Here is a 28,000-nt window from a genome sequence, read left to right as displayed (position 1 = left end):
CCATGCCCAAAGTCATGAAGGATGCTGTGCACCCCTTGGGGGCAGAGGAGCCGAGCATGGCGCGGGCCGTGGTCCGCAGCACGGGGGCCTTTATCCTGGGCTTGTCCTTGGCCACAGCCTATGGGCTCCTGGAGCTGCTGGTGGAAGGGCACAACCCCTGGGGCTGCCTGGTGGGCACCCTCACTTTGGCCACCTTCCTTAGTCTGGGCATGGGATTCTCCCGCCAGGTCCGAGTCACCGTCCTCCTGTTGCTGCCCCAGGCCTTCTCCAGTAAGCTTGGCACCCAGTGGAAGGGGTGGGCCCTGGGGCAGGGGCTGGGGCAGGAGGGATCTTGAGGGAGAGGGCGGTTGAGGGAAGTACTCTCAAGGCTTCTATAAGGCACTTGTATGGTATATGCCGCCATGTGTCAGGCTGGGGGCCTGGTTCTGAGGGAGCTCTCTCCCCAGAGCAGGGCCGGACACTGCTATTGGTGGTTACCTTTGGGTTGGTATTGCAAGGGCCTTGTGCCAACACCCTGCGCAACTTCACCCGGGCCAGCGAGGCTGTGGCCTGTGGGGCAGAACTGGCCCTGAACCAGACCGCTGAAGTGCTGGAGAGGGCCAGGCAGCCCCTCGTCAGTAAGGCCGCCCATCTCCACAGACCCACAAGTTCCCCCTCATCCTGCACATTCTACAGTCCTCTGGCTTCATTCCTCTCCATTGGTCCTGGGTCCTAACCTCAAAGCACCCTGTTAGACCCCCTGACCCTCGCTCTCTGGCCTGCTCCACCGCCAGATGAACTATTTCCCAGACCCAAGCATCCAGGCTGCCCATTTCCCGAGTGGCAGGCCCCCTCCACTCCCTACTCCATGGCAATGGTGAGAACCAGCCCCCAGAGGAGTTCCAACAGTACCCCTGCCCCCACCTCTCAGGTGCCCTGAACAAGATTAAAGCCATTGCTCAGAAGGCCAAGGAGGTGGCTGACCAGGTCCGAAAGTTCTTCCGGTCGATCATGGATGGCGTGAAGCACATAGGTCAGTACATTAACATGTCTGTTTGTGGAGGGTCAAAATTCACCCAGTCTCCTCACCCTCACACCCCGTCCAGGACTTTTTGGGCCCCGCCTGGGTGTTGACTATTTCCCACTGGATATAGCACAGCCAGGCCCCTGACCATGAGCCTCTCCAGCTCTGGGTGCTGTCCTGGTGTTCCCCACCCACCCCCCGAGAAGGTGCTGCAGGACTCCTGGGTACCAGCCCCGCAGCCATCCCCAGCCAGGGCCCTGCGCAACGTGTGGTACTGGCTCCTGCACATCGGCGATGTGTGCAACTCGGAGCTGGGCAACCCTTACTTGAAGTGTGCTCGGGTCTTCGATGACGCCAAGGACAGCTGCATGCAGGTCATACCACAAGCCTACCACCTGTGTTTTGTGCTCATGCCCTTCAAGCTGATGCTCTGTGGACTTGCCAGTGGTGAGAGAGCCAGGGGCTCGCCGGCAGGATTGGGGGCCCGGCAAATGTAGGGGTCAGGTGGGAGGGTGGGCCCAGGGGCCCAATGGGGGGCAATAAATACAGGACCAATAAGGATGATGCGCCCTTTGTGGGATCGGGTGGGGGCAGATAGGGAGGAACCAATGTAGAGGGTGGGGTAATAAGGAGAAGCCAAAATGTTTTGAGCCAGTGTGGAGGCTAGTAGGAAGAGTGAAAAGTCAGGGCGCCCTGTGAGAGCAAGGTCCCTGGAGGTGGGAGAGGCAGGCTGTGTGTCTCTGCCCCTGCTGACACTCGGTCTCGGCTCTCAGTGGCCCAGGTTTTCTGCATCATCCCCGGGTACATCCAAACCTTCCTGCGTGAGAGCATCGTCACCCGTGAGTGATCCCCTCGTGGCCCTGCTGCATGTGCTGCTCCTGAGAGGTCTCCCTCCCTCCTCCCAGGATGTGCCAGCCCAGGAGTGCTCCCAGACCATGAATGAAAATGCAGGAAAGGACCTCAAGAGGTTACCCAGGCCAGTGTCCATGCTGTACAGATTAGGAAATTGGGGCCCAGAGAAGAGGAGGTGCTTCCTCAAAGCCTGACTTGAGAGCGGGAGCTGGGGAGAGAAGCAGGGTCCCCTGCCCCCGCAGCAGGTCGTTGAGATGTTCGTTGTGGAGACGTAAGGCTGGTGCTAGGCAGGCAGCGGCAGGGGCATAGACTGTGGAGACTTTGTCCCCTCCTCAGTCCACTGTAGGTCCCAACATTGAGGGTTCCCGGCCGGCCTGTGAGCCGTGGGACCCCTGGGCTGACCGGGCCCCTCCCGAGCGCAGCCCGACCCCGTCCTAACTCTCCTTGCTTGCCTCTCCCCTGGACCCGCGCACCTCAGCCGTGAGGAGGTTGATTAACCAGGTGCGTCACGAGTTCGAGTTCAACATGACAGCCACCCACCACTTCTCTGTGGATCTCAATGCCTCTCGGAGCCTGTCCCAGGTGGCTCTGGACCTCCACGAAGCTGTCGGCATGAAGCTGTACCGCGTCCGAGAGGCCCTGGCTCTGATGGGCTACACCACGCCTCTGCTGCTCGTGTTTCTCTACCTCCAGTGAGGGGATGGAAGACGGGTGTGAGGGCGGAGAGCTAGGGCTGCTGGGGGGCCAGCCCATGCCCATGGCATCCTGGGAGGCTGGAGTTTGGGGGCAGGGTTGGGGGCGGGGGCGGGTGCCCTGCCCTGGGGGGTCTGGTCGGGGGGTGCTTAGGGGCCTCACGTGTGGCCCACCAGAGCCCTGTGTTACCGGTACCGCTACCTGAACTGGGACAGTTTCGACAACTTCTACATCACCAGCCGATTCCTGCGCATGGATAATGTCCGCTCCATGGCGGGATTGCCCACGGTGCTGCCACTCAGTGCCCGTGAGGCCAGACACTACATCCAGCCGGGTGAGGGCCCTGAGGACCCGGAGACAGGGACCCTTAAGGGAGGCCAGGGATTCCCCCAACCCTACTGCCCTGCCCAGGAGTGCCATGCACAGGCCAGGCTCAGGGCAGGACAAGAGGTAGGGGAGACAGGCCAGAGCTGATGGAAATTTCCGGCTGGGGGGAGACACAACCCTGTCTTTGGGGAGCCCTCAGTCTGAAAAGGGAAAGTAGGGTCCCTCAGAGCATGCAGACAGAGAGAGAAGGGGAAGATGATGCTTCTGGGAGCACCCTGGATGTCAGGACAGAGGGAAGGATGGGTAGGGAGTGGATATGGAGCAAGGGAAGTGAAGTTGGGGAGGCTTTTGGTGGGGGGCAGGGTGGCGAGCAGGAAGTGTGCCTCTGCTGATATGGAGGTGATGCAGCTGGGCGGGGTGGGCAGTGCTGTCTGTGAAGTGGGGGGCCAGGTAAAGGTATCAAGGATGCCTCAGGAGAGAGGATTCCTAGAGACTGGAAATAGGCCACCAGGCCCAGGTAGAGATGCTAGACCCGCACCTCTAGCCACGGTGCCCCTGCCCACAAAGAGTGCTTCCCACCTTTGCCCAGGGGTCCTCACAGCTTCTACATCTTCCAGATGAGCAGACAGGCTCCAGCTTGATCAGGGGCAGGAGCTGCCTCCAGGAGGGATATCTCTGTAGGAGCTGGGTTCTGGTGGGTGGGAAAACTGGGGAGCGTCGTCCTGACCAGCTCTCCCCTACCCAGGCTCCATCTTCTTGTCCCAGTGGGAGCAGATTTTCTACATCATAGCAACCTTCCACCTAATCCGGCACCTCCTCCTCATTTTCCTCCTGGTCTTCTTGGACTATGCCATCTTCTGGGTCCTGGACCTGGCCCGGTACCAGCTGCAGGGGGAGATCGTGGCCCGCAGTGAGTGCCTGAACCTCCTTAGCTTCCTCAGTCCTGGGGGATTGCCTGAATGTCCCCATGTCACTCATACTTACCAGCCCCTGGCATTGCCACTCCTCCAGCTCTATCCTCTGCCTGGTAACCCCTGTGTCCAGTTCAAGATTATACCATAACAGAATAGCTAAAAACACAAGCTCTAAAGTCAGACTGGCCTGGGTTCAAATCTCAGTAGTGTCCTTTACCAGGTGGTGACCTTGAGCAACCTTGCTGAACCTCCCAGACCTTCAGTTTCCTCATCTGAACTATGACACAATCATGGTAGCAACCTCTCTGGGTGGCTGTAAGGAGTAAATGAGACCACATGTGCTAAGTGGCTGGTGGACCTTTGACTGAGTGTGTGCCACAAACCACAGAATAGAATTAATCTAATCCTGTATACCAGAGGCCCAACAGAAAAAGTTAAAAAAAAAAATACCCAGAACATGGGACTTCCCTGGTGGCACAGTGGTTGAGAGTCCGCCTGCCAGCGCAGGGGACATGAATTCGAGCCTTGGTCTGGGAAGATCCATGTGCCGCAGAGCAACTAAGCCTGTGCGCCACAACTACTGAGCCTGCACTCTAGAGCCCACAAGCCACAACTACTGAGCCCACATGCCACAACTACTGAAGCCCGCGCGCCTAGAGCCCGTGCTCCACAACAAAGAGAAGCCACCGCAATGAGAAGCCCGCGCACCGCAACGAAGAGTAGCCCACGCTCGCTGCAACTAGAGAAAGCCCACACGCAGCAACGAAGACCCAATGCAGCCAAAAAAAAACAAAAAACAAAAGAACCCAAAAACAATGCATAAAACACTTAGTTCAGTACCCGCTACACAGTCAATGCTGAGCAAATACTTCTTTTCAATTTTAATTTTTAATTTTATTGAAGTATAGTTGACTTACAATGTTGTGTTAATTTCTGCTGTACAGAAAAGTGATTCAGTTATGCATAATATATATATTATTTTTCCTATTCTTTTCCATTATGGTTTATCCCAGGATATTGAATATAGTTCCCAGTGCTATACAGTAGGACCTTGTTTATCCATTCTATATATAATAGTTTGCATCTGCTAATCCCAAACTCCCAATCCTTTCCTCCCCCAGGCAAATGCTTTAAAATAAATGCTTCTGGGTGGTCACAGAGTCAGGGGATGGACTCACTCACCATTAAGGTCATTTCAAATCTGGTAGCCTGGGAAGGCAGACCAGGCACCAGTGCCAGCCAGCTCTGGACCATGGAGCCAGTCCCAGGTGCCAAGGGCTGATGTTAAGCCCCAGGGCACCATGAGAGTGCCTAGGGTGTCCAAGGCCCCTGGCTGAGGGCCTGGGGGCCATCTCTATGCCCTGCACTGTCCACTCTCCACCCTCCAGAAAGTATGGCCTTTCCGGCATGGTGGAGTGGGCAGCTGCCAAGAGCATCCCTCACACAGTGTCTTGGTGCCAGGCCCTGTGCTAATATCCATAACTGTGGAAGGCACTGGCTCTACTGGGAAGATTTACCGCGACCTGGTGTCGGCATTTGATGTCCTGCAGCAAGGCAACATCACCATCTTGTCCCAGCGCTGCCTCCTGCGTCCCTCGGAGCCCAACACCACTGGTTACATAGTCATCGGTATCCACACCCCTGAGGGCACTGGGGGAATAGACACCATTCAGGGAAGGAGGCACAGACTGCTGAGGGTGAGCGTGGCTGGCACCTCGTGCCCTCCAGCAGTGGCTTACTGTGTCTGCTGTGCCCCCAGGTGTCATGTATGGCCTGTGCTTCTTCGTCACTTTGTTCGGCAGCTATGTCAGTCGCCTGCGGCGGGTCATCTGTGCCTCCTACTACCCATCCCGGGAGCAGGTGAGGGGTCCGTGGCCAGTTCCTGCCCCCCTCCCCAGGCTGCTAAGCTCATGGCTGTCTGTCTTGGTTTGGGGGAGTTAAGAGGTCTTCAGCAGCCCAGCTCTCTCTCCTCTGGTTGAACCCCAAAGCAAATGATCTGGACTGCAGATGGCAGAAATGGTGCCTCTTGGGGCAAGGCTTTCTGAGACAAAGCTTGCCTCCAAAGTTTTGTTAAAACCCTGGTGGGACAGGAGCCATATTAACATGTTGAGGTGTGAATGGAAACTCACCATTTGTTTACTCATTTATGTCTCACTCACTGAGCATCTACCGTATGCCAGTTACCGTGCTGGCCTCAAGGATGCCAAGGTGAACCAGACACAGTCTTGAGGCAGGCCGGACAGTCTTTTAACCAGATGTTACAATGAAAAAAGTGTTTTTATTAAGGAATGAATAAAGTGCTATGGAAATCCAGAGTAGGGAATGGGTGAATCCACCTAGGAAAGTCCCAAAGTCTTCCCCCAGGAAGGGGCATTGAGCCAAGCCTAGAGGGATTCATAGGAGTTGGACAGAAGGCAAAGGTAGGGAGTGAGGCGGGAGCAGAGGGCATTCCGGGTAGAAGAAACAAGATCAAGGGGACCCCTTCCTTGACCTCCCCTCCAGCAGGAGAGGATCTCCTACCTCTACAATGTACTTCTGAGCCGCCGAACCAAGCTTTTGCCTGCCCTGCACCGATCGGTGAGGAGACGGGCAGCTGACCAGGGCCACATGAGTGTCCTCCAGGTGCTGGCCAGGCGGTGAGCCCACTGTCCTTCCTTATATGAAGTGGAGTGAGAGGGGGTAGAAAAAGAGCCAGAGGTCAGAATGGATCACTGTCCTTCCTAGGTGTCCAGAGGTTTGTTTGAAGACAGTGCTCATTCCATGGCATTCATGCATGAATGGATTGCGGATGAGAATTCTTAGGGGTGGGGAGTGAAAGGAGGAGGACAGGAAGCAGAGATGTTGTTGCTATAGTCAGAGGGATGGAGGTTTGCCTACAGGAAGCGCTACCCTTGGTTTGGAGGGTGGTGCTAGAGAAGACAAGTGTTAGTTATGCTGGCTGGGCTGGCCTGCTTTTTCTAAAAAATTAATTAATTTTAAAATTGAAATATAGTTGATTTACAATGTTGTGTTAATTTCTGCTGTATAGCAAAGTGATTCAGCCACACACACACATAAACTCTTTTTTAATATATGTTCTTTTCCTTTATGGTTTAACACAGGACATTGAATATAGTTCCCTGTGCTATACAGTAGGACCTGGTTGTTTATCCATTCTATATATAATAGTTTGCATCTGCTAACCCCAAACTCCCACTCCATCCCTCCCTCACCCCCCTCCCCTTTGGCAACCACATGTCTGTGAGTCTGTTTCTGTTTCATAAAAGTTCATTTGTGTCATATTTTAGATATCATGTATAAGCCATATCACATAGTATTTCTCTTTCTGACTTACTTCACTTAGTATGATAATGTCTAAGTCCATCCATATTGCTGCAAATGGCATTATTTCATTCTTTTTTATGGCTGAGTAGTATTCCATTGTATATATGTACCACATCTTCTTTATCCATTCATCTGTCCTTGGAAATTTAGGTTGTTTCCATGTCTTGGCTATTGTGAATAGTGCTGCTATGAACATAGAGGTGTATGTATCTTTTAAATTAATTAATTAATTTTTGGCTACATTGGGTCTTCATTGCTGCACACAGGCTTTCTCTAGTTGCGGCGAGTGGGGGCTACTCTTTGCTGCAGTGTGCGAGCTTCTCATTGCTGTGGCTTCTCTTGTTGTGGAGCAGGGGCTCTAGGCGCGCAGGCTTCAGTAGTTGTGGCTTGCAGGCTCAGTAGTTGTGGCTCACGGGCTCTAGAGCACAGTCTCAGTAGTTGTGACACACCAGCTTAGTTGCTCCATGGCATGTGGGATCTTCCCAGACCAGGGCTCGAACCCATGTCCCCTGCACTGGCAGGCAGATTCTTAACCACTGCGCCACCAGGGAAGTCCCAGGGGTGTATGTATCTTTTTGAATTACATTTTTGTCTGGATATATTGGGCTGGCCTGCTTAGTGTCTGGGACCCCTCTCCTCAGGTGCTCCTGCCTGGCTCCGTTTATCAGCCACTCTAGGCAGCACCAGGCCTACTGCCTGGGCTGCGGGCAGCCCCAGGATAAGGGGGACACAGAGAATTCGGTGTCCTGCAGTACCCCGGGCTGCCGAGGTGAGACTTCTGGGGAGTATGCCTCTCCCTTCTGGGACTCACCACATTTGCATATGACAATCAGCTGTTGTCCTTCTTTTATGGACTTCTCCTGTACCTTACCTTTTGTACCCCTCCCTTCATTACTATGCATGTCCTCATTTACACAGAACCCTCAGGTAGCTCATTTTCTCTGTGAGCCTTAATCCTCCGGTGCAAATAGAATTTATATGCAAGTGGCGTTGCAGCAACTCCCTAGTGTGCACCGCTTGATGAGGATGGTCCTCCCAAGGGTGGGGTCGGGGAGGCAAGGGTTGAAAGCTGGGGAGCACAGTGGTTGCGGGGGTACAAGTTTACCTCCTTTCCTCCGGGCCTCTCCAGGTCTCTTCTGTCTCACCTGCTTTCGCCTCCTGGACAACACCTGCTCCGTGTGTGCGTCTCCCCTCTCCTACCAGGAGGAGCTGGACCTGGAGCTGTGAGTCTCCAGTGACATGGGGTGGCCGGAGTCTGTGGGGGCAGTGGGAGCAGCCACCCCTCCCCCAGGACCTCTGTGGGCTACTGAGACGGGAGGCTTCTCCAGGGACTCCAGTGATGAGGACGGCCCCCGCCTATGGCTGGCGGCAGCTCGCAGAAAGGGTCCTGAGCAGGAAGTGTTACTGCAGCAATGGCTCCAAGAAACGCTGGGCAGGCCCCTCTTATCGGATTCCAGCTCCGAACTCAGGTGAGCAGAAAGCTGAAGGAGTTGGGGCCTGGGAGGCCTAAGATGTTCTGTCACATTTACCAAGGGCTTCTTGGGTGCCTGGTGCTCTGCTAGAGCTGGAGATGGAGGTAATGGGAGGGGAGGGAAGGGAGGCTTGCCCTGGAGGAGCCCACCAAATGGTGGGGGAGAGTGACATCAAATAGATCAGTGACAAATGTGGAGAGCGCCCCGATCAAGGAGTGAAGCAGGCTCTGGGCAGCACAGAGGACAGAACAACCAATTTGGGATGGGGAGATATTAATGAAGGCTTCATAGAAGAAGTGAAAAAAGAGGTGGGTTTGGGGGCACCCTGGGGGTTTGTTAGGCTGAGGAGTGGAGGAGAGCATTCCAGGGCGAGGCTTTTGTGTGAGTTTGGAGAACGTGAGACATTTAGGAGGTGCGTGGGTGCTCTGGGGTGGGCGGAGCTAAGGGAGATGTGTATGTGTGGCCGGGTGGAGACCGCAGAGCATGCTGGGAGATGAGGCAGGGAGAGGTGGGAGAGGGCCTCACTTTGCCATCTGAAGATCCTCAGTCAGAGAGTGATATAATCATATTTGTCTTTTAGGACAGTAAGCTAAGGAGGCAGAATGGAGGCTGGGCAGGAACAGGGAGACCAGAGAGGAGGCTGTCTTATCTCAGGAAAAGTTGGTGATGGCCTCAGGATTGAGGTGCTGAGAATGACAGGGAGTTTATGCTTGGGACTGGGCGGTGTTACACAGGCAGGAGGAGAAACAGGTTCTGCAGAAAGAGGAATGGCCCAGTTCGAGACCTTTGAGGTATCTGTAGGGAATCCAGCGGGAGATGCCCAGGGGACAGTTAGAAAAGGGCAGGGCTCTGGGCCAGAGGTGTCTTTTGGTGGTGGTGGTGGCGGGTGTTGACTTAGAGACTGTAAGAGAGAGGATGAGCTAGATCACCCTGGCAGAGGGCAGGGCAGGAGAGTAGGGGACAGGGACAGAACTCTGAGGGGCTCAATCACAAGCCAAGGAGGAGAGAGGCTCAGGAACAGAGAGCCAAGCATATCAAACGCTGTGAGATGATCAAGCAGGATGAAGCCTGAAGATTGGCCATTGAATTTGGCAGTTGAGAGATCCTTGGTGTGGCTTGTGGGAACATTTCTCATGGTGTGGGGAAGGCCAACACCAGTCTTAATGGGTTGAGGGGCGGTGACTGGTAGAGAAGACTCAGAAACAGAAATGTGGTATGCAGCTCTGTGTCACTGTTGCAAGAAGTCTGAGAATTCTTTTTCTTTTTAATATACCTGCTGTAGTTAAAAAAAAGGAAGCTTGATGGTAAAGAGGAGGGAGTTATCTTCATAGAACAAAAGAGTAGCTTGGGGCTTCCCTGGTGGCGCAGTGGTTGAGAGTCCGCCTGCCGATGCAGGGGACACGGGTTCGTGCCCCGGTCCGGGAAGATCCCACATCCCGCGGAGCGGCTGGGCCCGTGAGCCATGGCCGCTGAGCCTGCGCGTCCGGAGCCTGTGCTCCGCAACGGGAGAGGCCACAGCAGTGAGAGGCCCGCGTACCGCAAAAGAATAGCTTGAAGGGAACCTAAAGGATTTTTCTTTATCCAAGTATAGGGAGATTTGAGCATTTCAGAGGTGAAAAAGAGAGCGCTGAAGAGAGAGGGATGCCAGAGAGATGGGATCTAAGGCCAGGTGAACAGGGTGGCCTCAAATAGGAGCGGGCTCGCCTGAGGCAGGAGGGGAGAGGGTATGTTCCTCTGAGCAGAGCCGAGCCTGCTCCAGTCTGGTGGCCTTGCTCTTCTCAGGGAGGGTGGGGGGCGGGGGTAGGAGGCAAGCACACCTGCTAAGACAGCAAAGAAGGGGTCTGGGAGTGGAATAAAAGTTTCAAGGAGTGGGTGGTGGAGGCTGAAATATCTGCCTTGGGGACTGTGCAAAGGAGCCAGCGGGGGAGGTTAAGAGATTTCCAGGTAGCATTACAGGCTCAGATGAAGTTGAAAACCATAACGTGTAATGACCGACTCCAGCACGCTTGGTTATGCGGTTTTTTTCGAGCAAATGTGGTAGCCATGAACAGGATTCCAGGGTTGAAGGTTTTTTCTGGTCAGGTCAGGAGGATAAGATGGGGAGAGAATTGGGGTGTCTTTAGTCAAGAGTGTCTGAGATGACTGACTTTGGGGAAGAGAAGGTACTGAGACCCCAGGGGGCAGTCCTAGGTCTATGTCTCGATGGGGGTGTTAGAGCAGAGGCCAGGAGGGACACTGAGGATGGGCCATGCCTGGGAAGAATTCGGGGATAAATGAAGAGAGTGGCCAAGGTTGAGGGTGAGGTCCGAGTGGGAGCAGAGGTGAAGGTCTTTATGGCCAAGGAGGTTGAGGACTGAAAGGCCAGAGTGTTGGAAGAGTCCACCCACTAGTGAGGAGGCGGCTGGGCCTTGCCAACAGCCCAAGTCTGGTACCAACACCTGGATGGGTATGGCAGGGTGTCTGCGAGGCCTGGGGAGAGCCGCAGGCCAGGGGTGTAGCTGCCATGGCAGCCAGGGGCTTTGCAATACGCCACAGGCCTGCCGAGTTTGAGAAAGGCAAGCAACCTCCACTCGGGAGGACTGCAAAGAAAACTTTCCAGTGGTCACATTCCAGGGCAAATGGGGCACTGGAAGTAGTAATGAGTTGAGGGGTTGAAGGGGAAGCAAAGTTTTATTTTTTGAGGTTCCAGAGGGCTCAGTGAAGTTAAAAGCTGGGTCGCCAGAGAGGATAGCTTGAGCCTTGAGCAGCTATTATTCCCAAGGTCACTGCTGGTTCTGCCCTTACTACCCACATGACCTTGGGCAAATCGCTGCCCACTCATCTCTCAGCCTAAAATCAGAAGCTATCTACAGCCATGAGCTGGTTTGCCTTGGGGCGGGGGGGGGGGGGGGGGGGGGGCCTGTGAGAGCAGCAGTGGCTGGTAGATAACAGAAGCCAAATCTGAACAGATGGGGCAGGGGCAGGAGGCAGGAATGCACCTGTGAAAACAGAATGTTGGTGACTGGGCCACCCCCCTTCCTCTCCTCGCTAGTGACCTGGATGAGGAAAAGGGGCCTTGGAAGAGGAGGCACAGGTAGCAGCGCCCACGTGAGGCCCAGTCTGTCAGCATACCATGCCCCCTCAGCCCTCCTGACCACCTCAGAAATCCTCTGCCCCCAAAGCAGCCCCTTCCCTGCTTCAGAACCCCAGTCCCTCTGTCTCTCATTTCCCTCTCCTCCCCATCCCTCCCACCTATCTCCAAAATAAAGAAACCAAAGGTGGACACAAGTGTGAATCTTAAATTATTATTTCTTCCTGTCACTTACACCCGAGGTGGGGGGGCAGGGCAAGGGGAGGGGAACAGGAGAGGGGGGATTGCCTCCCCCCCACCCCGTAAGGCACTGAGTGGAGAAGCCGCAAGGGGGGAGGGGGGAGGCCACATTGTCCTCACTCCCTGGGGCTAGGCCCCAGGTCTCCTCAGCCCTGGGCTCTCCCATCACCTGAAATGCTAAGACGAGGCCCAGGGCAACCCGACCTCCCCCTACCCCAATATATTACATCATCACTTTTTAAATAGATACAAGGACTGGTCCCGCTACCCCCTCCCTGTGACCCCCCCCCACTATTGGGGGTACCTGGGCAGCTGTGCAAATGGGCATGGGGGTGCATGGGGGGGGCGGGAGAGCACCGGGCCCCTGAACCTGCCCCGTTTAAGGAAGGGGAAGAGCCGCCAGGCCAGGGAGGGTAAATAGTGCAAGGCAGAGCCCAGGCAGAATAGGGTCCAGCACCCAGCAAGGAAGGTGGGGAGGAGATACCCCCACCCCCAGCATAATTGGGTAGTTAAAAATCTGAAACTAGATTTCAATAAGACCAACAGAAAAGGCTATGTACAGACCGGGGGTGGATTCAATCCTAAGGGTAGAGTGAGGGGATTACTCTCCCCGACCCAAAAGGAAGCCCAGCTGGCAAGGGTCTGGGGAAAGGATCCCTTTCCCACAGGTCCGCAGCCCACCTTCCTTGCGGCCAAGCAAGAAGCTATTTGCCCCGGCCTTGGCAAGGGGGCGCCGCTCACCAGCTGGGGTGGTGGAGGCTGAGAGAAGACGGCTCGCTGGAAGTGGCCGCCAGGGGCGCTCGCCCGCGCAGGGCACAGCCGCCAGATGGCGCCGGCTCGCCCGTTCTCCGCAAGGCTGCCCCCAACCCCTCACCCGGTCCCACACCCTGCACCGCGCCAGCCCGGGGGCGGCGTGAGTCAGGGGCGGCAGCAGTGTCGGCGGCTCCGGCTTGCACCTGGGCGGGGAGGAGGAGAAGAGGGTAGGCCACCGCCCGGCCCGCCCTGCCCTCTGGCCCCGGGGAGGGAGCGGCGGGAACAAGACATTCCCTGCCCAGCGACTCGGGAGGGGAGGGGAGGGGAGGAGAACCAGCAGCAGCTCCCGTAGTTGGGCGGGGCCCCTCCCGCTGCCCCCAGGGGCGGGCGAACCAATCAGGCCACCCCGCCCCCTTCTCCAGGACCCCATGACTCAGCGCTGGGAGCAGGGCGGAGGGGGACTAGGATGGCTCCTTCCTTACAGGCCCAGTCCCCCAGTCTTTCAAGCTTCTACCTTGCTTTCCCCCACTTACCCTTCCTTTGCCGCCCCCCTTTGCATAATTCACTGCCAGGAAAAGGGAACAGAAACCAGGAAGGAGGGGTCTCGAAAGGGAGGGGCAGTCCTTCACCCCCTTACACAGCCAAAACCCCAAGGGGCATGGGGGCAGGGCAAGGCTTTGGTCCCAAGCCCCCCACCCCCTAGAAACCCGCATAGCCGAAGAGGGACCCCACAAATCAGAAATACATTATTGCTTCTACTCCCCAGGAGCAGCTGGGGACAGGGACCCCACCTTTACAATGGAGCTGTAAATATATACATAATATCGTATGTATCACTCCTTGGGAGAGCACCCCAATCTGGGGAGCCTCTGCCCCAAAACCTTCTCAGCTTGGAACTGGAATGAGAGCTCTGAGGGAAGGGCCCAATTTCCGATGCCAGGGAGGCTCAGTGCCCGGACCCCAGCGCCGTCTGCTGCACACTCCCGCTGCTCAGCATGGGCGTCCCGGCCCCGTGCTGCTCCAGCTCGGCCACTCGTCCCTCTTTAAGAGGACTCCATGGCACCTTCAGCCTGAGGTGTGGTGGGTGCCCCCTCCTCCTCATCGTCATCAGGGGGCCCCGGGGTGGAGACTGGGGGCCCAGTAGGGGCTGGCTCCTCCCAGAATCGAGCCAGAGAGAGTCGGAAGTTGTCCAAGTGGCCATTGGAGAGGTCGAGGCCAGCAGGGGTCGGGGTGGCGGCAGAGGGCAGGGGGTAGTGAGGGGGCGCATCGTCCTTGCGGCGCCGCCGGGTGCGCACCTCCAGGCAGTTCTGGCCTTTGAGGTGGCGCTGCAAGTGGTCCTCCTTGGCGAAAGCCTTGTGGCACAGGTGGCACTCATAGGGCCGGTCCCCTGTGTGCAGGTGCATGTGGTTCTTGAGGTCATAGCTGTGCAGGAAGCGGGCTGGGCAGTGCGAGCATGAGTAGGGGCGCTCTCCTGTGTGCTTCCTCATGTGGATCTTCAGCTTGTCATTCCTGGCACAGGCAAGGGGGAGGGGCAAGGAAACGGTTCAGGATGCGATCCCTGGGTCATCCTGGCCGGGTTCCCAGGCCTCGTCCCACTCCCGTCCCCCACCATTCATTTCCCTATTACTGCCCCAGGAGACCCTTGCTGACGTGCCTGCAGCTTAACTGGGCCCGGCCATCACCCACTCTGCCTCCAGCACAGCCACATCTTTCATGCCCCAGACCTACCTCCCTTGACTTTCTTTCTCCTGGTCTCCCTCATCTGGTCTCTCTCCTCACCCTGGGCATCACCACCCCAGTCCCTCCAGGATCACCTGCCTCCATACCTCGGGTCTCATAATCCCTTCCTCCCTCCCCCTCGACATGGCCCCTGCTGCACCCCTTCCCCACTGGTGCTCACCGGGTGAAACGGACACCGCAGACTTCACAGGCGAAGGGCTTCTCACCAGTATGGGTCCTCATGTGGCGTGGCAGTTTGCCAGCCCCGTGGATGATCTTGTGGCAGACCGGGCACTCCTGGGGCATCTGGGAGCGGCGTTTGCGCACTAGCTTGTCCTGGCCATCTAGGCCTGGTGCCAGGGTGTCCTGGTGTAGGGAACTCAGGTAGGCCATCAGGTCAGGATCGATGGCATCCTCATCTGAGCCCAGCTCCTCTGGGGACAGCGGGGGCCCGCCACCCTGCGCCAGCCCATAGGCCGGGGGATATGCCAGCTCCTCCTCTTCTTCCTCACCCTCATAGGCCTCATAGCTCAGGGGCCCCTCACGGGGTGAGGCAGTCCCTGTGGGAGGGCTGTAGCTGTCCCCCAGCCTACTGCCCCCGCTGCTGCCCACTCTGCCTGCCGCCTCCTCCTCCTCCTCGTAGGTCAAGGGATGGGTGGGCGCTGTGGGCACTTCAGGCACTAGGTGGTTTGCCCGGGCCCCCTTGGTCTGCAGGAAAGCTTTTCGTGGCTTGCGGCTGCGGCGGGCAACAGGCCGAGGGGGCGGCGGCGGCGGCGGTGGGAGGGGCACCTGTGGAGGGCTGTCTTCACCGTTGGGAACTCCCGAGGCTGAAGCTGTGGCTGTGGCGAAGGCCTCCAGGTACTGGCGAGCTCGCTCACAGTCGTCCTCGTCAGGGCTGGGAGCTTCTAGTCCGCTCCCCTGCAGAATCTCCATGCAGGCAGCGATGACACACGGGATCTCCAGCAGCCGCGCAGCCTGGAGCACTGCCGGCATGTTGGCGCTGCTGGTGGTCAGTGTGGCTGTATAGGCAAACTCGAGCAGGGCACCCAGTGCCTCCGGCCCCACAAAGTCCAGCTCACACACGCCGGCCCCTGCTCCCCCGGCAGCCGCCCCGCCGCCCCCAGCGCTCAGGACCGCCCCGCCACCGCCCTCAGTGAAGAGCTTCTTGAAGTAGTGGCTGCAGGCAGCCAGCACAGCCCGGTGGGTGCGGTATTCAAGGCCCTGTGTCCGGATGGTGAGGTCACATAGGTGGCCCAGCTGGCGCTGCTCATTGAGGCAGCTCAGGAGCTCACTGCTGTGGTCTGGGAATGGAATCCCGATCAGGTCGTCCTCGGGCTCCCATCTTCTCCTGCAGAGTCAAGTAGAGAGGGAGGTTAAGAGCGCTCAGCCCTGCAAGGTGGTCCAGGGAAGGGATATATACCAAAGTTGGCCAGGTGACTACAGACTACTTAGACGGTCTTCTAAGTACTTTACACCCACTTCATCTTCCACAACCTTCTAAAGTAACAGTTATCATTCATTTCACAGACAGGAACCTGAGGTGCAGACAGGTGAAGCGACTTTCTATGTTAAGTGCAGAAGAGGTTCAAAGCCAGGCGATGGGCCCAGAGTCCGTGTTCCTAAGCACTGTGCACTATTCTGCCTCTGTGAGAGCAGGAGCCCTGCCTTTCTGGCCTTTCTTAGAGACCCGTCTGCTTCACCTGCCCCATTCCCCATCCCTTTGGAAGAAGCACTGGACTGGGAGAAAGGATGCCTGGGTTCTGGTTCAGGCTTCATGAAGAATTGGCTGAAGGACTCTGGGTGGCTCTGGCAGCCAGCCTCAGTCATCTGAAAAGTGGGGTAACAGCCTTTGTGATGGAACCTCCTCTCAGCCCAGAGAGAGGCCAATGAGAGAGTTCAGATTCACATTGCGCCAAGGACTGTTCAAGGCAAGGTCAGGTGCTTTAACTTATGTTATCTCCCTAAAGCATTTGGTGTACAGTAAAACACTATGCAAACCTGAGAGGTGGCTTCCCAGCACCCTCCTCCTCCTCCTGACCCATCCACTAAAAGTTCATCTCCCCTTCTAGATCCCCCCTTCTAGAGGCCAAAAGGGAAACACAGCTCCCAGCATCCCTCCCCCCACATCCTCCCCTCCCCCATGGGGCCAAGGAGCAGCCACCCTTTGCTGGGGTGTCGCTGGCTGGCGCGGGTGCTTCCTGCCCCGCACCGATAAGCATCGTCCCCGCCCCCTCTCCCACTGCCAATAGGCCAAGTTCCAGTCCCACCCCTCCCCCACTGGGCTACCACCACCACCTCTCCGTCCCCATTCCCATCCAGTCAGGAGAGTACCCCCTCTCCAGAGGACCATCTTTCATCCTCTATGCTTTCCCCTCCAAGGCAGAGCCACAGAAGGTGCAGAGCTGCCAGCAATCCCGAGGCTGGTGGAGGGGAGGGGAGGGGTGGGGTAGTAGAGGGAGTCTGGCCTGGAAGTGGGGAGATCTGCTTTAAGTCCTGGCTCTGCTACTATCTTTTTTTTAACCATACCATTAATATTTATTTATTATTATTTTTTAACATCTTTATAAGTATTCTGCTGCTATCTTGCTGAATGACCTTGGGCAAGTCATTTCTCTCTGTGCTTCAATTTCCTCACTGTACAAGGAGGGGCTGGGAATGGATGCCCCATGGGTTCAGCCCTTCAGCCCTGACATTTGGTGGGTCTGGAGCAACTGGAGACAGAGTTGGGGCCTGGAAAGAGCTGGGCTCTGGAGTCATCCAGGCTTGAGTTTGAATCCTCAGTCTGCGGCTGATTAGCTCTGTGACCTTAAACAAGTGATTTAATCTCTGGACCTCTTTCCTCATCTCTAATATGGGATCATTCCACCTGACTCCTAGGGCTGTGGTGAAGGTTAAATGAGACCGTGGGTGGCACAACGCCTTAACACACACAGTAGGGGCTCAATAAATGTTCTGGCCTTGGCAAGGAGAAACAAGGCCTCACCTAGAGGCAGATTCCACTACACAGATGGTCTCTGCTGGGAAACAAGTCTGTCTCCCTCCCTCAAATCACCCCAGGAAGTCAGGTTACTACTAGCTATATGACCTTGGACCAGTCACTTCCTTTCCTGAGGAGGCCTGTTTCCTCATCTGTAAAATTAAAGACTGACCTAGATGATCCTTAGGGCAAGTCCCACTGACATTTTGTCAGTGTCTTCTCTGCCACTCCCAACAGCTGCTCAGTGTTGGCCATTGACAGGGAAGATTTTGGGAGGGGGGGTTGGAGGAGTCAAGGGCTACAGGTTTCCTCTTGAGGACACAAGAACTGCATTGTTTCTGCCTGCCTCCCTGTCCCAGCACCAGAACGCCTGCGCGGAAGCCATGAGTGAGCAGCACCCATGTGGCTCATAAGCCACAGCCAGACACCCTTAGATAGCCCACCCCTTCCCACCTTAAGTCTCCAAATCACTTCTCTCCCTAGGGGCCAAGCAGTCTGGGAGCACTCCCAGTTTCCTTTGGTTCTCCTACCTGTACTTTACAAATAGTACAAGAGGCAAATGGCCCCAGGACTTAGAAACAAACAAAATCGGGTGGGCAGCAGCAGTGGCCACTCAGGCAGCAGTGGGCTCCCTCCTGGGACCAAGCAAATCCTGTCCCTCCTGAGGGGGATGGGTGGGGCTGTCCTCGATGTCCATTGGCCCGGAGCTGGGCACCCGCAGGCACGTGGCTAACCCCATCCCTCTCCCTCCTTCCCTCCACACCCCACCCATTCCCGCTGCTAAGCCCGCCTCCCTTCTCCCACCCCAGGGCCGTCTCCGAGGCAACTTGGTGTGGCGGGTGCGCTGATTGGCTGACCCCGCTGTCAGGTCACAGGCTCTGGCTGGTTCACGATGCAACTCACTCAGGGCTCCGGCAGGGGTGGGTGTTTAACCCGTTGGGCCTAACCCTGTGGCCACGAGGTACCAATAAAGGAAGGGAGAGGCAGAGGACACACGTGGAAAGGGGAGGTGTTCACATGGTTCTCTAGCTTCTGGGAAACTCCCCTAGCCCTTACCCAGGGCTCTGGCACCCATGCTAACTTAGGTGCCACCTGGAACTAGGCTGGTGCCAACCAGGCCAAGGGGATACTCCTAGCCCCATCATCTGGGAGGGGTTGCTGGGGTGGAGGCTTCCCCCTTCTTTCTGCCAGGGTGGGGCACTGGTGCCAGGATGCCCACCCCACCTTGGGCACCCTTCCCACCTCTGTATCCCAGAGGGCCCAGCCCCCCGACGCCCATAAGTGTCCCCACCCAGCCTGGCATGCCCCCTCTTGCTAAGACCTTGTGGGCATGGGCGTGTGTGGTGGCTGGGGGGGCAGCTGTGCCAGGGAGCCAGGCAAGGTCTGTTTGGTCTGTTTGCCTGGTAGGGGGAAGAACTGGGGGCCCCACCCCATCTCTCCCCACTTTCCCACCACCCCCCAGGCTCCCCTCACTGTCAGGCCTGCTAGACCGGCCAAGCGGGTGGGCAGCTCTCTTGAAACTGGGCCCTGAGTCAAGCTTGCCCCATCTTTGGTGGGGGGAAGACTTTGGGGTTAGAAAGGTGGGAGGGGGCAAAGGGGGGAGCCCCTATCACCTACCCCTCAGTGCCCAAGGGCACCTGCCAAGGTGTGTCCATCACCAAGAAACCAAAAGGTAGAGGGCACTGGCCCTGGCATGGGAAGGAAAAGGAGGCTGGAACTCTTTCCAGGTGCTGACCTCCAGCAGTGTCCAGTGCAGGGCTGGGGGCACCAGGGCCAACACTGCCGGCTCGAGCCAGCTGAAGAGCTGGGATATGAGGCCCTGAACAGGGCAGCTGAATAAAGCTGGCCCCACTTCCCTACACCCTGGGGATTAGGGGAGTAAGGCTTAGTGTGGGGGGCAGCAGGCGGAAACAGGATTAGCGGCGGAGAAAATAGATATGGGCCTGAGACACAGGCACACAGAGCCACCCCTCCTCAGACCTGGAGGCCCCCACCTCTCGGCTCTGCCAGAGAGCCTGAGAGGGACCTGGCCAGTCCTCTCCAGGTGTAGCAACGTGGGGTGAGGGAGGTTGAGGACCAGGCTGTGACACCTCCTGCCAGGGTGATGGAGAGGCCTGACACTCTTCCCACCTTAGCCGGCCACCCTTCCCCCTTACTTCTTTCTCCTTTCTGCCCCCCTCCAACCCCCACCCCAACTCCAGCCTCAGGTTCTCTTCCTGTTTTTTTGGAGCTAAGTTTGCACGAAGCCAGGGCTTTGGCCTGTGGCTGGACCAGGGGGGTGGGGAAATAGGACAGCCAGTCCAAAGTCCTCAGGGACCCAGGAATCCTAGTTCCCCAGCTTCTCTCACCCCTTCTTAGGGCCTCTGAGGCCCAGGGGCTGAAGCCATCTGGCCTGCCCAGTTGGGAAGTCAGGGTGAGGGGTTGAGGTGAATCCCCTTGAGGATTGGAATGGCTTTGAAGGAGAGGCCCTTGGCCCAGGGATGCCCTAGGCATTTATGGAGCCCTTCCCTCTCCACCCCAGCCCCTCCAAGCTAGTACATGCCTTCCCCATCCCCCATAGGCCGCTTCCCCCTCCTAACCTCACCACCCCCAGCACTCACACTTCCTGGGGGCCGAGGCGGGGAAGAGAGACCGCAAGCCACGAAGGGGGAAGGAGGCAAGGGGAGTTGGCTGCTTCCCGGTGCCGTGGGGGTTAAGCCTCTCCTCCCTCAAAATCCCCAATTCCTGGTGCTTAGCTCCTGACAGGAGGGAGACCTCAATTTCCCCCCACATTTTCTTTCCATGACAACTGCCTAGTCCACAGCCTCTCAGGCCGCATCAGGGTAAATCTGAGGGAGATAAAAGATGGCGGAGGAAGGAATGGGGGCAACTCCGTCTTTCCCCAGCCTTCCCCTCTTGTCCTTTGGGAACAAGGCCCTCTCCACTCTTGGCCCCTTTTCTTGGCCTCTTCCTGTCCCCTTACCGCCTTCTCGGGACCCTTGTCTCCCCTCTCCGCGACTCATCCTTTGCTTTCTTCCTTCAGCCCTTGCGAGGCTCCCGCTTCCTCTCTACCGCGTCTATGTCCGCAGGCCTCCGAGGAATCATCCCTACCTCTCCTTTCTTTTCCCTTTTGGTTCTCTCGCTCAGCCTCCTCACTTCCTCCATTTCATCTTGCTCTGAGCATCCCTTTCTCTTCTCCCCAGGCAGGCGCAGTGTGGAGAGGGGCAGAGGAATTAAATCAAGATGCCAGCCTGCCCTCCAAGGCCTGGTCTTGCCATGAGATGGTCACATTTAAGGTACCCACGGCCCCATTTTGGATGAAGCACAGGGCCAAACTTTGGGGGACAGTTGGGGAAGATGGGAGGGGGTGGTACAGTGAGAGCGGATGTCGGGTGGGGGTGAGTGGGGACAGCCTAGGCCTCTCTGCCCGTCAGAATTTCAGCCCTGGAGCTGCTGGACTTTCCCCAGAGGCTGCCCACCCTAGGCCAGGCAAACTGTGCACTTGGACAGACCCTGGTCATCAGGGTTCCCAGCGGGGGTCTGCCGGAGCAAGTGCCAGATACCCTTAGGGCCTGAGGAGACCACACAGGTGCCAGGGTCTGCCCTGTGCCCACCCCCTCCCCCCAGTCTAAGCGTCTCCGGCTGGGTAACCGAGCCGGCTGGTAACCCCACACCTGCCAAGCCGCCAGCAGAAACCTGAGCCCCCCAGCCCCAGAGGACACCCCGGCCCGATCCCCGGAGCCCGGCTCCCTGCCAGCCTGTCCAACCTCCTGTCCTGGCCCAGCAACCCCTCGGCTCCCGTAGGCCCCTTCTTCTGCTCTCCTGTCCTCCTGGGTCCCCCAGACACAGAAGCTTCCCCACGCTCCAGCTCCTCAGCCCCTCAGTTACTAAACTGCCCCCTGTGAAGTTCAGACACCCTCTCCCTAGCCTGTTTTTCAGTCCTTCTCTGACCCTTGGCCAATTCTAGGCCTCCAAGCCTCCCCTGGGGCCTGATCTCCCAAGCCAGAGTGTGGCCTACTCACCTGAACGCTGAGGGGCCTTGCCGGCAACTCCTCTTGGCCCCTGGGGGGAGCAGGTTGGGAGGGGTGGGGGAGGGCCGGGCTGGGGGGGGAGGTAGGGTGGCTGTTCCCCGCTCCAGCTCCCTCCTTCAAAGGGGCCGCCCACGACTTGGCCCAGCCCCTCCCCCCTACAGCCTTAACCCTCTGGGTGCTGTCCCCCTCCCCCCAGATGGAGGGAGGGGTTACCAGAGGCCTGGCAGCGTGGGAGAGGGCCTAGAGTCTCTGCCTGTGGTGCCCGAAGCCCCAGCTGTATCCACCCTGGCCCGTCCTTTCTCAGTCCTAAAAGGGGAAAAAGGTGAGCAGTAGGAAAGGTAGGAGCTGGGACAGTCCAGGAGGACAGAGGTGAGGAGGAGCAATGGGAGAGGCTGCTGGAGGTGGGACCAGGAGAAGGAAGAAGGGAGGGGAGGGGACAGGAGGCAGCAGTGGCCAGAAGCGGGAGGAGGGGAACCCTGGACAGGCAGTGCCAGGGGTGACAGGTGCCTAGGTCCTAGCCCCTCAGGGCATATGGTATAATAGGGGAACACAGGGAGGCCCTCCAGACCCCAGTATGTCCCTCAGCACCCCTGGGAGCTGGCCGAATTCTCCCCACTCTGTACTGGGCTGGGGCCCTCAGGGGCTGGGCAAGGCAGCACCCCGCCCTCCCCATGCCTCACCCCAAACCCACTCACATACCACAGTTCCTTGCCCGGGCACCAACCCCTGCCAACCAGGCCAGGGGGCAGCACTTGTGCCAGCCCCCAATGGCCAAGAGGATCAGGGGGACAGAGCTGGCCTGAGGGGGGTGGACAGATGCGGGGAGCTGTGGGCACCGAAAGAGGAAGGAGCCGGGAGGGGGCATCTGCTGGGAAGCAGCTAGCCCCACCCCTTGCGTAAGCTGCTGCCACCCTGGCTGGTTGGGTGGGACCCGCCTGGGCCTGAGGGGTAACTCAGGAGGGCTCTGAGCCCAGAGATGGGTGGGCCACAAAGTTCCACTTAAACAGCTTCTGGGGTCTCTTATTCCTGGAACGAGGTGTGCCCTAGGTCCCCCAGACACTAGGCCATCCCAAGTCCTACTGGGCTGGGAGGGGGCACCACAGAAATGCCCCCTAAAATATCCCCTCCCCTTTCCCCCCAACAGCTGCTGGCTCAATGCCGCTGGCCTGCTGCCCCTCACCAGCTCCCGGCCCGGTTGGCACCTACCCACCAGGATGCTGGCAGTCCTGCCCTCCTCTCCCTCCTACCCCCCTGGCTCCCAGCGCCCCATGCCAACTGTGGGCCTCGGGTGGGGGAGGGTTACCCCTGTGCCTTGGTGCCAGCTAGGCGGGCCCAGGCCCTTAGGTCCTACAGATAAGGCACAAGACCCTGTTCTCAAGCCATCTCCTCAAGAGGCAGCTCACGGGTTAGGGCCTACACAAAGAGAGCCCAGGGGGCTATGGCCAGCTTGATGAGCAGTTATTGAAGGCTCTACTCCCCAAGGTGGGGGCCAGTGTCTCTCCCTGCCACCAGGCGCCAGCCTCCCGGCATTCCCCCTGCCCAAGCATTTGCTTGGGCACCAAAGTCCCTGATATTCCTGAGTGCCCTAGTGCCTGCAGCCTGTGAGGGAGTGGGGCGGGGCTGCTCTCTGCCCTTTGATCCCCATAAAGGGAGGGAACCAGCCTAGAGGGCAGGGGGCAGGGAGGGAGTTCATGGGGCCCCTCCATTTCACCCCTGCCAGGGGCAGCAGGGCAGGGTGTGGGCATCTCTTGGGTGGGGCCCTCAGGTGAGAATGGGTAGCATGTCTCAGCTGGGGGGATGGATGTCAATCATGGGTACATGGTGTCATGTGGGAACAAGATGGTGAGGACAAGGTGGGGGGATGCAGAGGGTCCCCACATTCCAAATCATCCCAGTCCACTTTTAGCCCCATCCAGAAAAATTTCCAGACTTAACCAAATTGAGAGATCAAGGAGGACTACAACTCCCAGTATGCACCACAATTGCTTTGCATGTACCTTGGGAGCTGTAGTTCCCTTGAGAAGCCCAGTGCTCTCCTCTTCCCCAGAGCCTTGCTGATGGGGTGGGGAGGGCAGAGCAGAGGACTTGGTTATGAATCTCCAAGGGGACTGTGTTTAGAAGAGGTACAAGGCAGGAGGTCCATGGTGGGGGGAGAGGACCCCCTCCCAGGCAAAGGGGGAGGAAAGGAGGAAGGAAGGAGGAGAGGATGTCTGTTGAAAGGGGCATATGGGTGGGGAGGAGTTGGGGGGAGTGGTGGAAACAGGAAGGAAACTGAAGCCAGAGACATGAGGTCGAAAGCAAGGGCCTGGTGGAGCCCCACTCCGAGGCTCAGCAAGGACTGGGAAGGCATTTCCCCCTGCTGGGCCTCCGCACCATTCTGGTGGTCTGGGGAGGCATAAGAGGAATTAGTGATGTCAAGTAACAGTAGACTGGTGTGTTTGTGGGGGTCACTGGCTCCGTTTACCTGCCACCAGCCCTCTTTTGTCTAGGGCACCCTCAACTCCTGGATCTGGCACAGGTATCTGCTGGCTGGAGAGCTCTGAAAGCTGACTAGGTTCTAGGATGCTAGCAGGAAGAGGAAGGGGTTGGGGGAGGCTAGGGCCAGGCCTGATGGGTATGGTGGAAGGAGACATGTATGGGGTTAGGCCCAGGTGTGAGGTCAAGGAATTGTGCTGGCAAATGAGGATGCCATCCTCTAGGGCTGAGGCCATGGCAACTGGGAGGCCTCAGTGAAGAGAGGGCTAAGATGCCAAGGAAGGCCACCAGCCTCCCACCCATCCCAGGCTGTGGGACAGAATGAAGAAGGCAGCCCTTTCCAGTGTCCCTGTGGAATTTGCTAAAGGTAGCTCTTCCCCTTGTGCCAGGCAGCCTGTGAACATTAACGGTGGCAACTCAGGGGACCAGATGGCAGCTGGGTGCCCTCTCTTAGTGGGGGTGGAGGTCAGAAGTGGGCAGAGGCTCTGCTTCCAGGCCACTTTCCCTGGGCTCCCCAAGGTTCTGGGACAGATGCTTATAGGCCCCAGCCAAGACTCTTGCCAAGACCTGGGTCTAGCTGGGTGGTGGGTCATTCTTGCCTCTCCAAGACCTTTGATGGTGGGCAACAGTAGCTCTTACCCCTTCCCCCCAGTCCCCCAGGCCCGCCTTGGCGCCTGGCCGCCTGTGTGTTGGCAGGACTGGTGGAGGGGGGGGGCGGCGAGGCAACTTCAAACTGTCCGGGCAAAACGTCAAGTTTACTCACGAGTTTACTCAGCAGAAGGAGGGGGAAGAGGCCAGGGCAGGCACACCCCATGCCAGGGTCCTATCCGTCTGCTTTTCCCCACCTTCCTCCCCCACCCTCCTCTTCAGTCCTAAGCCAAAACAGGCATAGGTCCCAAGGCCTGGTGGCAGGGCAGTCTTAACTCTCGGAAGGTCAGGGAACCAAGCAGGCTGGAGGCAGGAAGCCCTGAAGCAGGCCCAGAGGCTTCTACCAGAGGGCAGTGCCCTGCCTGGAGCCCATTCACTACCCGTCTTGGGACCTCGGCCTTAGGCCAGAACTGGGTCTCTTAGCCACCAAGAAGGGGGCAGTACCAGGCCAGGCCTCCTCCATCTGACCAGTCCCCTGGGCAGTGACTTCTGACCCCAAATGCCCAGTACTAGGCTGTGCCACAGGCAGCATGATGCCATCTGGGCAGCCATAGGATCAGGGGCTGGTTCTCTAGGCCTTGACTTGGAATGAGGGGCCAGCACCCTATCTGACCTACTTCCCTTTCCTCCCCACCTGCTTTCATTCTCTGCTTTTCTCCCCCAGCCTTCACTGTCCCCACCCCAGAGGCGCTCCGCCCCCCATGCCCGCTGGGCCCCCTCCCCCACCCTTCCCCAGGGTGCCAAGTGCAAGCACACAAAGGGCCCGATGGTGCATTGTTAGCCCAGCCCCCGCTGCCCGCCTCGCCCTCCCTGGGCAGGCACTAGGCCAAGGAGGAGCTGGGGGCCCTGGGTGCCAGGGGGCACCATGGGGAAGGGGGAAGAGGTCAGCACCTGTCTCCCAGTCCCTGGGGTCCATGTCAGCCAGAGCTGAGCAGTGATGAGAGTACCCCATTAGAGCAGGCCTCTCTCCTTGACACCTGAGCCTAGTGGGCACTGCCTTCTTTCTTCCCCAGAGCCCCCTTCGGGTGGTATTAACCCCTTCTTCACCCCTGTGCTAAGGTTGGGGGGTGTGGTACCCAAGGGAGGGGACAGTGTCTGGGGGTGCCAGCAGGCTGTGTGGTGCCCACAGCAACCATGTAACAGAGGCACGCTGGGGGAGCCGGGGTCCCGAGGGCCAGGGACAGGAGGCACTGACAGAGATTTCTTCTTGTTTCATCAGCTGCTCCAGGGGGAGCCCCCTGCCCTTCTCCCCAGTCACCACTGAGGAGGAACACTAAATGTTACCCAAACTCAGTCACAAATATGTCCCTCTCCAGCCCAGCACAACACTCCATATGCCCACTGTCCCCTCCCAACCTGATGCCCACTCCATGCCAGCTCTCCCAGCAGTGCCAGGAGGGTACAGGGGTGACCAAACCAGTTGGTGTGTGTGTGGGGAGCAGAAGGCAACCCCATAATCATCAAGGCTCACCCCCCTATACACATGCACCCTCAGGAAACAGAGTTCCCATCCTGGTTTAACCCCTCACTGCCCAATCTGGCTCCCCCTGCCCCTTGATAAACTGTCTCCCTCCTCCAAGAATAAGTTGGGGGAAGGCGGAATAGCTGCGCTGACTCATTCCCATTCTCAGCTGCAGCTAGGGGTCTCCAAGGCACTCGGGTGGGGGTCAATTCAAGAACGCCCTCCACCTGGCCCGGAAGCCAGGACAGCCTGCTGGTCTCCCCCTCTCCCCAGCACCCACTTCCGGTGTCCCAAACTAGGTCAGCAGCGCTCGTTTCCTGTGGGTCAGCTAGCACCCGCGCCTCTGCCCCTCCCCTGCTCCGGACCCAGACTCCCCGCCCCCCGCCCCCCAGGGCGCCCCGAGGTCTCACCACGTCTCAGCCGCCCTTTGATACGTGGGGGTTGTGCGGGGCGGGGGGCAGGGGACCCGCCCTCTCTCCAAACACCAGCAGGGCCGGGGCGCCTGGGCAGGCACGTGTCCGGGCACAACCCGCTGCCCACGCCGCCCCCCCCACTCCCGGCCCCCCCTCGCTCTGGCCGGGACACGTCGCTCTCTTACTTGGGGTGGGGTGGGAGGAGAGAAAGAAAGCTGGAAATTGAAAGCAGCGCCCCCCACCCCTTTGAATGGCAGCCCTCTACCAGCGGCGCTCAGAGTAGGTTCTACAACAACACAGTAGCGACCCCCACTCCGGGTAGGGGCAGGTGCGCCGGCGCCTGTGGGGGGACGGGTAGTAGGTAGAATTCTTCCCAGTCGCCCACCCTCGCTCTTGGGCTCTGGGGGCCGGAGCTGGCTTTGAAAAGGTGGCGGCGGTACTGGAGCCTGAACGAAGAGAGTGGGATTGAGGGGAGGCGGAGAGAGGGGTCGTTCTACATTCGCTCGAAGGTTGTCGCTGAGTCCCACTACCAGCGAGAGAGCGCGACTCTGGAAGCGCAAGAAACCGAATAGTCCAGCCGGTAACTTTCCCCCAAGCCGCGGCTCCTCCTGTGCTCCCCCCACCCCCCATGCAATTGGCCCGGGTCCAACCCACCGCGCCAGGGGGCGCGGAGTTGGGGGGGGAGCGTTGTCCTAGTTAGAATCCGTCAGCGTTTCCATTCCCTCTACTCGGACGGGTCGGGGGTCTCCCCCTAAAGTCACGAAGGAGACTGGGGGAGCGCTCAGCGCCGCCTCACCCTCTCTCCATCCCGGAGCCGCCAGTCTGTCTGATCCCAGAAGTGCAGAGAAAGTTTCTGGGGACCCTCCGCCCTGGGTTGGGGGCGGCTGTAGTTCCTTCTCTACCTTTCCTCCCAGTTAAAATCAATTCCAAAGACCCGGAGTGTTGGGAAGGCACAGGGAAGGGGAGTGGTGGGAATCTGGTCTGCGTGCGTGTGTGTGTGTGGGGGGGGGTCCCACTTACAGGACGGACGAAGGACACTGCAGCAGTCTCGAGTATGGGGGACCTCTAGCCAGGAGACAAAAGTGGGGTACACTCACCTCTCTGCCTTTGGGTCCGCTGGCTGGAGCTGCTGAGGCTCCGGGTGTGGGGAGAAGCGCGTCCCCCGCCAGGCCCGGGGGCTTGGGGCCCTGCTCCGGTCCTGGTCAGAAGGCCGCGGTCAGTGGCTCGCTGCTCTCTGCTGGGGGGCTCCTCCTCCGCAGCCCTCTGCCTCCTCCTGCCGCCCGCCCCCCCCCGGCCGCCGAGAACCGTACATTCACCTGGCTCCCACCCGCCCCCCCCCTCAGGGCCCGCCTCACCTGTCCTGCTGTCTCACCTGTCCTCCTGCTTGCTTTCCCCCCATCCCTCCCCCCGCCCCCTGCCACCCCCCAAACTCCCCCTCCCAACCCTTAGCAACACCCTCTGTCACTTCCTGGTTTTTCACCCGCCCCCCCAGGCCCCCTCCCTCCGCCCAATAAGGACATAAACTTCAACCCCTTGGTCCAGCCAGTCTCTGCAGGGCGCAGATGGATCCCTCCCTCCTTTTTCGCTCTCTTAGTCCAAGCTCTTACTTTGCTTTCTCAGCTTTTCCCACCCTCCTCTTTTCCCTCCT

General features: G+C 58.4%; 2 protein-coding genes across 2 annotated transcripts; one reads left to right on the top strand and one right to left on the bottom strand.

Annotated features, from left to right (window-relative positions):
• The first annotated feature begins 2 nt into the window (after positions 1-2).
• On the top strand, positions 3-13,225 carry DCST2 (DC-STAMP domain containing 2). Its single transcript, XM_032628408.1, is given in 17 exon segments — positions 3-270; positions 447-617; positions 911-1,012; positions 1,253-1,450; positions 1,777-1,842; positions 2,334-2,547; positions 2,725-2,882; positions 3,621-3,785; positions 5,251-5,418; positions 5,549-5,649; positions 6,295-6,425; positions 7,755-7,882; positions 8,243-8,336; positions 8,442-8,582; positions 11,617-11,693; positions 11,696-11,752; positions 11,755-13,225. Coding segments are annotated over 17 exon segments (2,316 nt in total). The 3' UTR covers positions 11,832-13,225.
• ZBTB7B (zinc finger and BTB domain containing 7B) lies at positions 11,856-27,751 on the bottom strand. Its single transcript, XM_032651495.1, has 4 exons — positions 27,725-27,751; positions 27,450-27,550; positions 14,549-15,715; positions 11,856-14,157 (listed from the first exon to the last, which is right to left on the bottom strand). Exons 1-4 carry the CDS (start codon positions 27,749-27,751, stop codon positions 13,692-13,694), a joined length of 1,761 nt encoding a protein of 586 aa, XP_032507386.1. The 3' UTR covers positions 11,856-13,691.
• Positions 27,752-28,000: the final 249 nt, after the last annotated feature.

Source organism: Phocoena sinus, chromosome 1, assembly GCF_008692025.1.
Source record: "Phocoena sinus isolate mPhoSin1 chromosome 1, mPhoSin1.pri, whole genome shotgun sequence".
In the NCBI taxonomy this organism is placed as follows: Eukaryota; Metazoa; Chordata; class Mammalia; order Artiodactyla; family Phocoenidae; genus Phocoena; species Phocoena sinus.
Note: the sequence above shows the minus strand (reverse complement) of the source record. Positions and strands in the feature narration are given on the sequence as shown.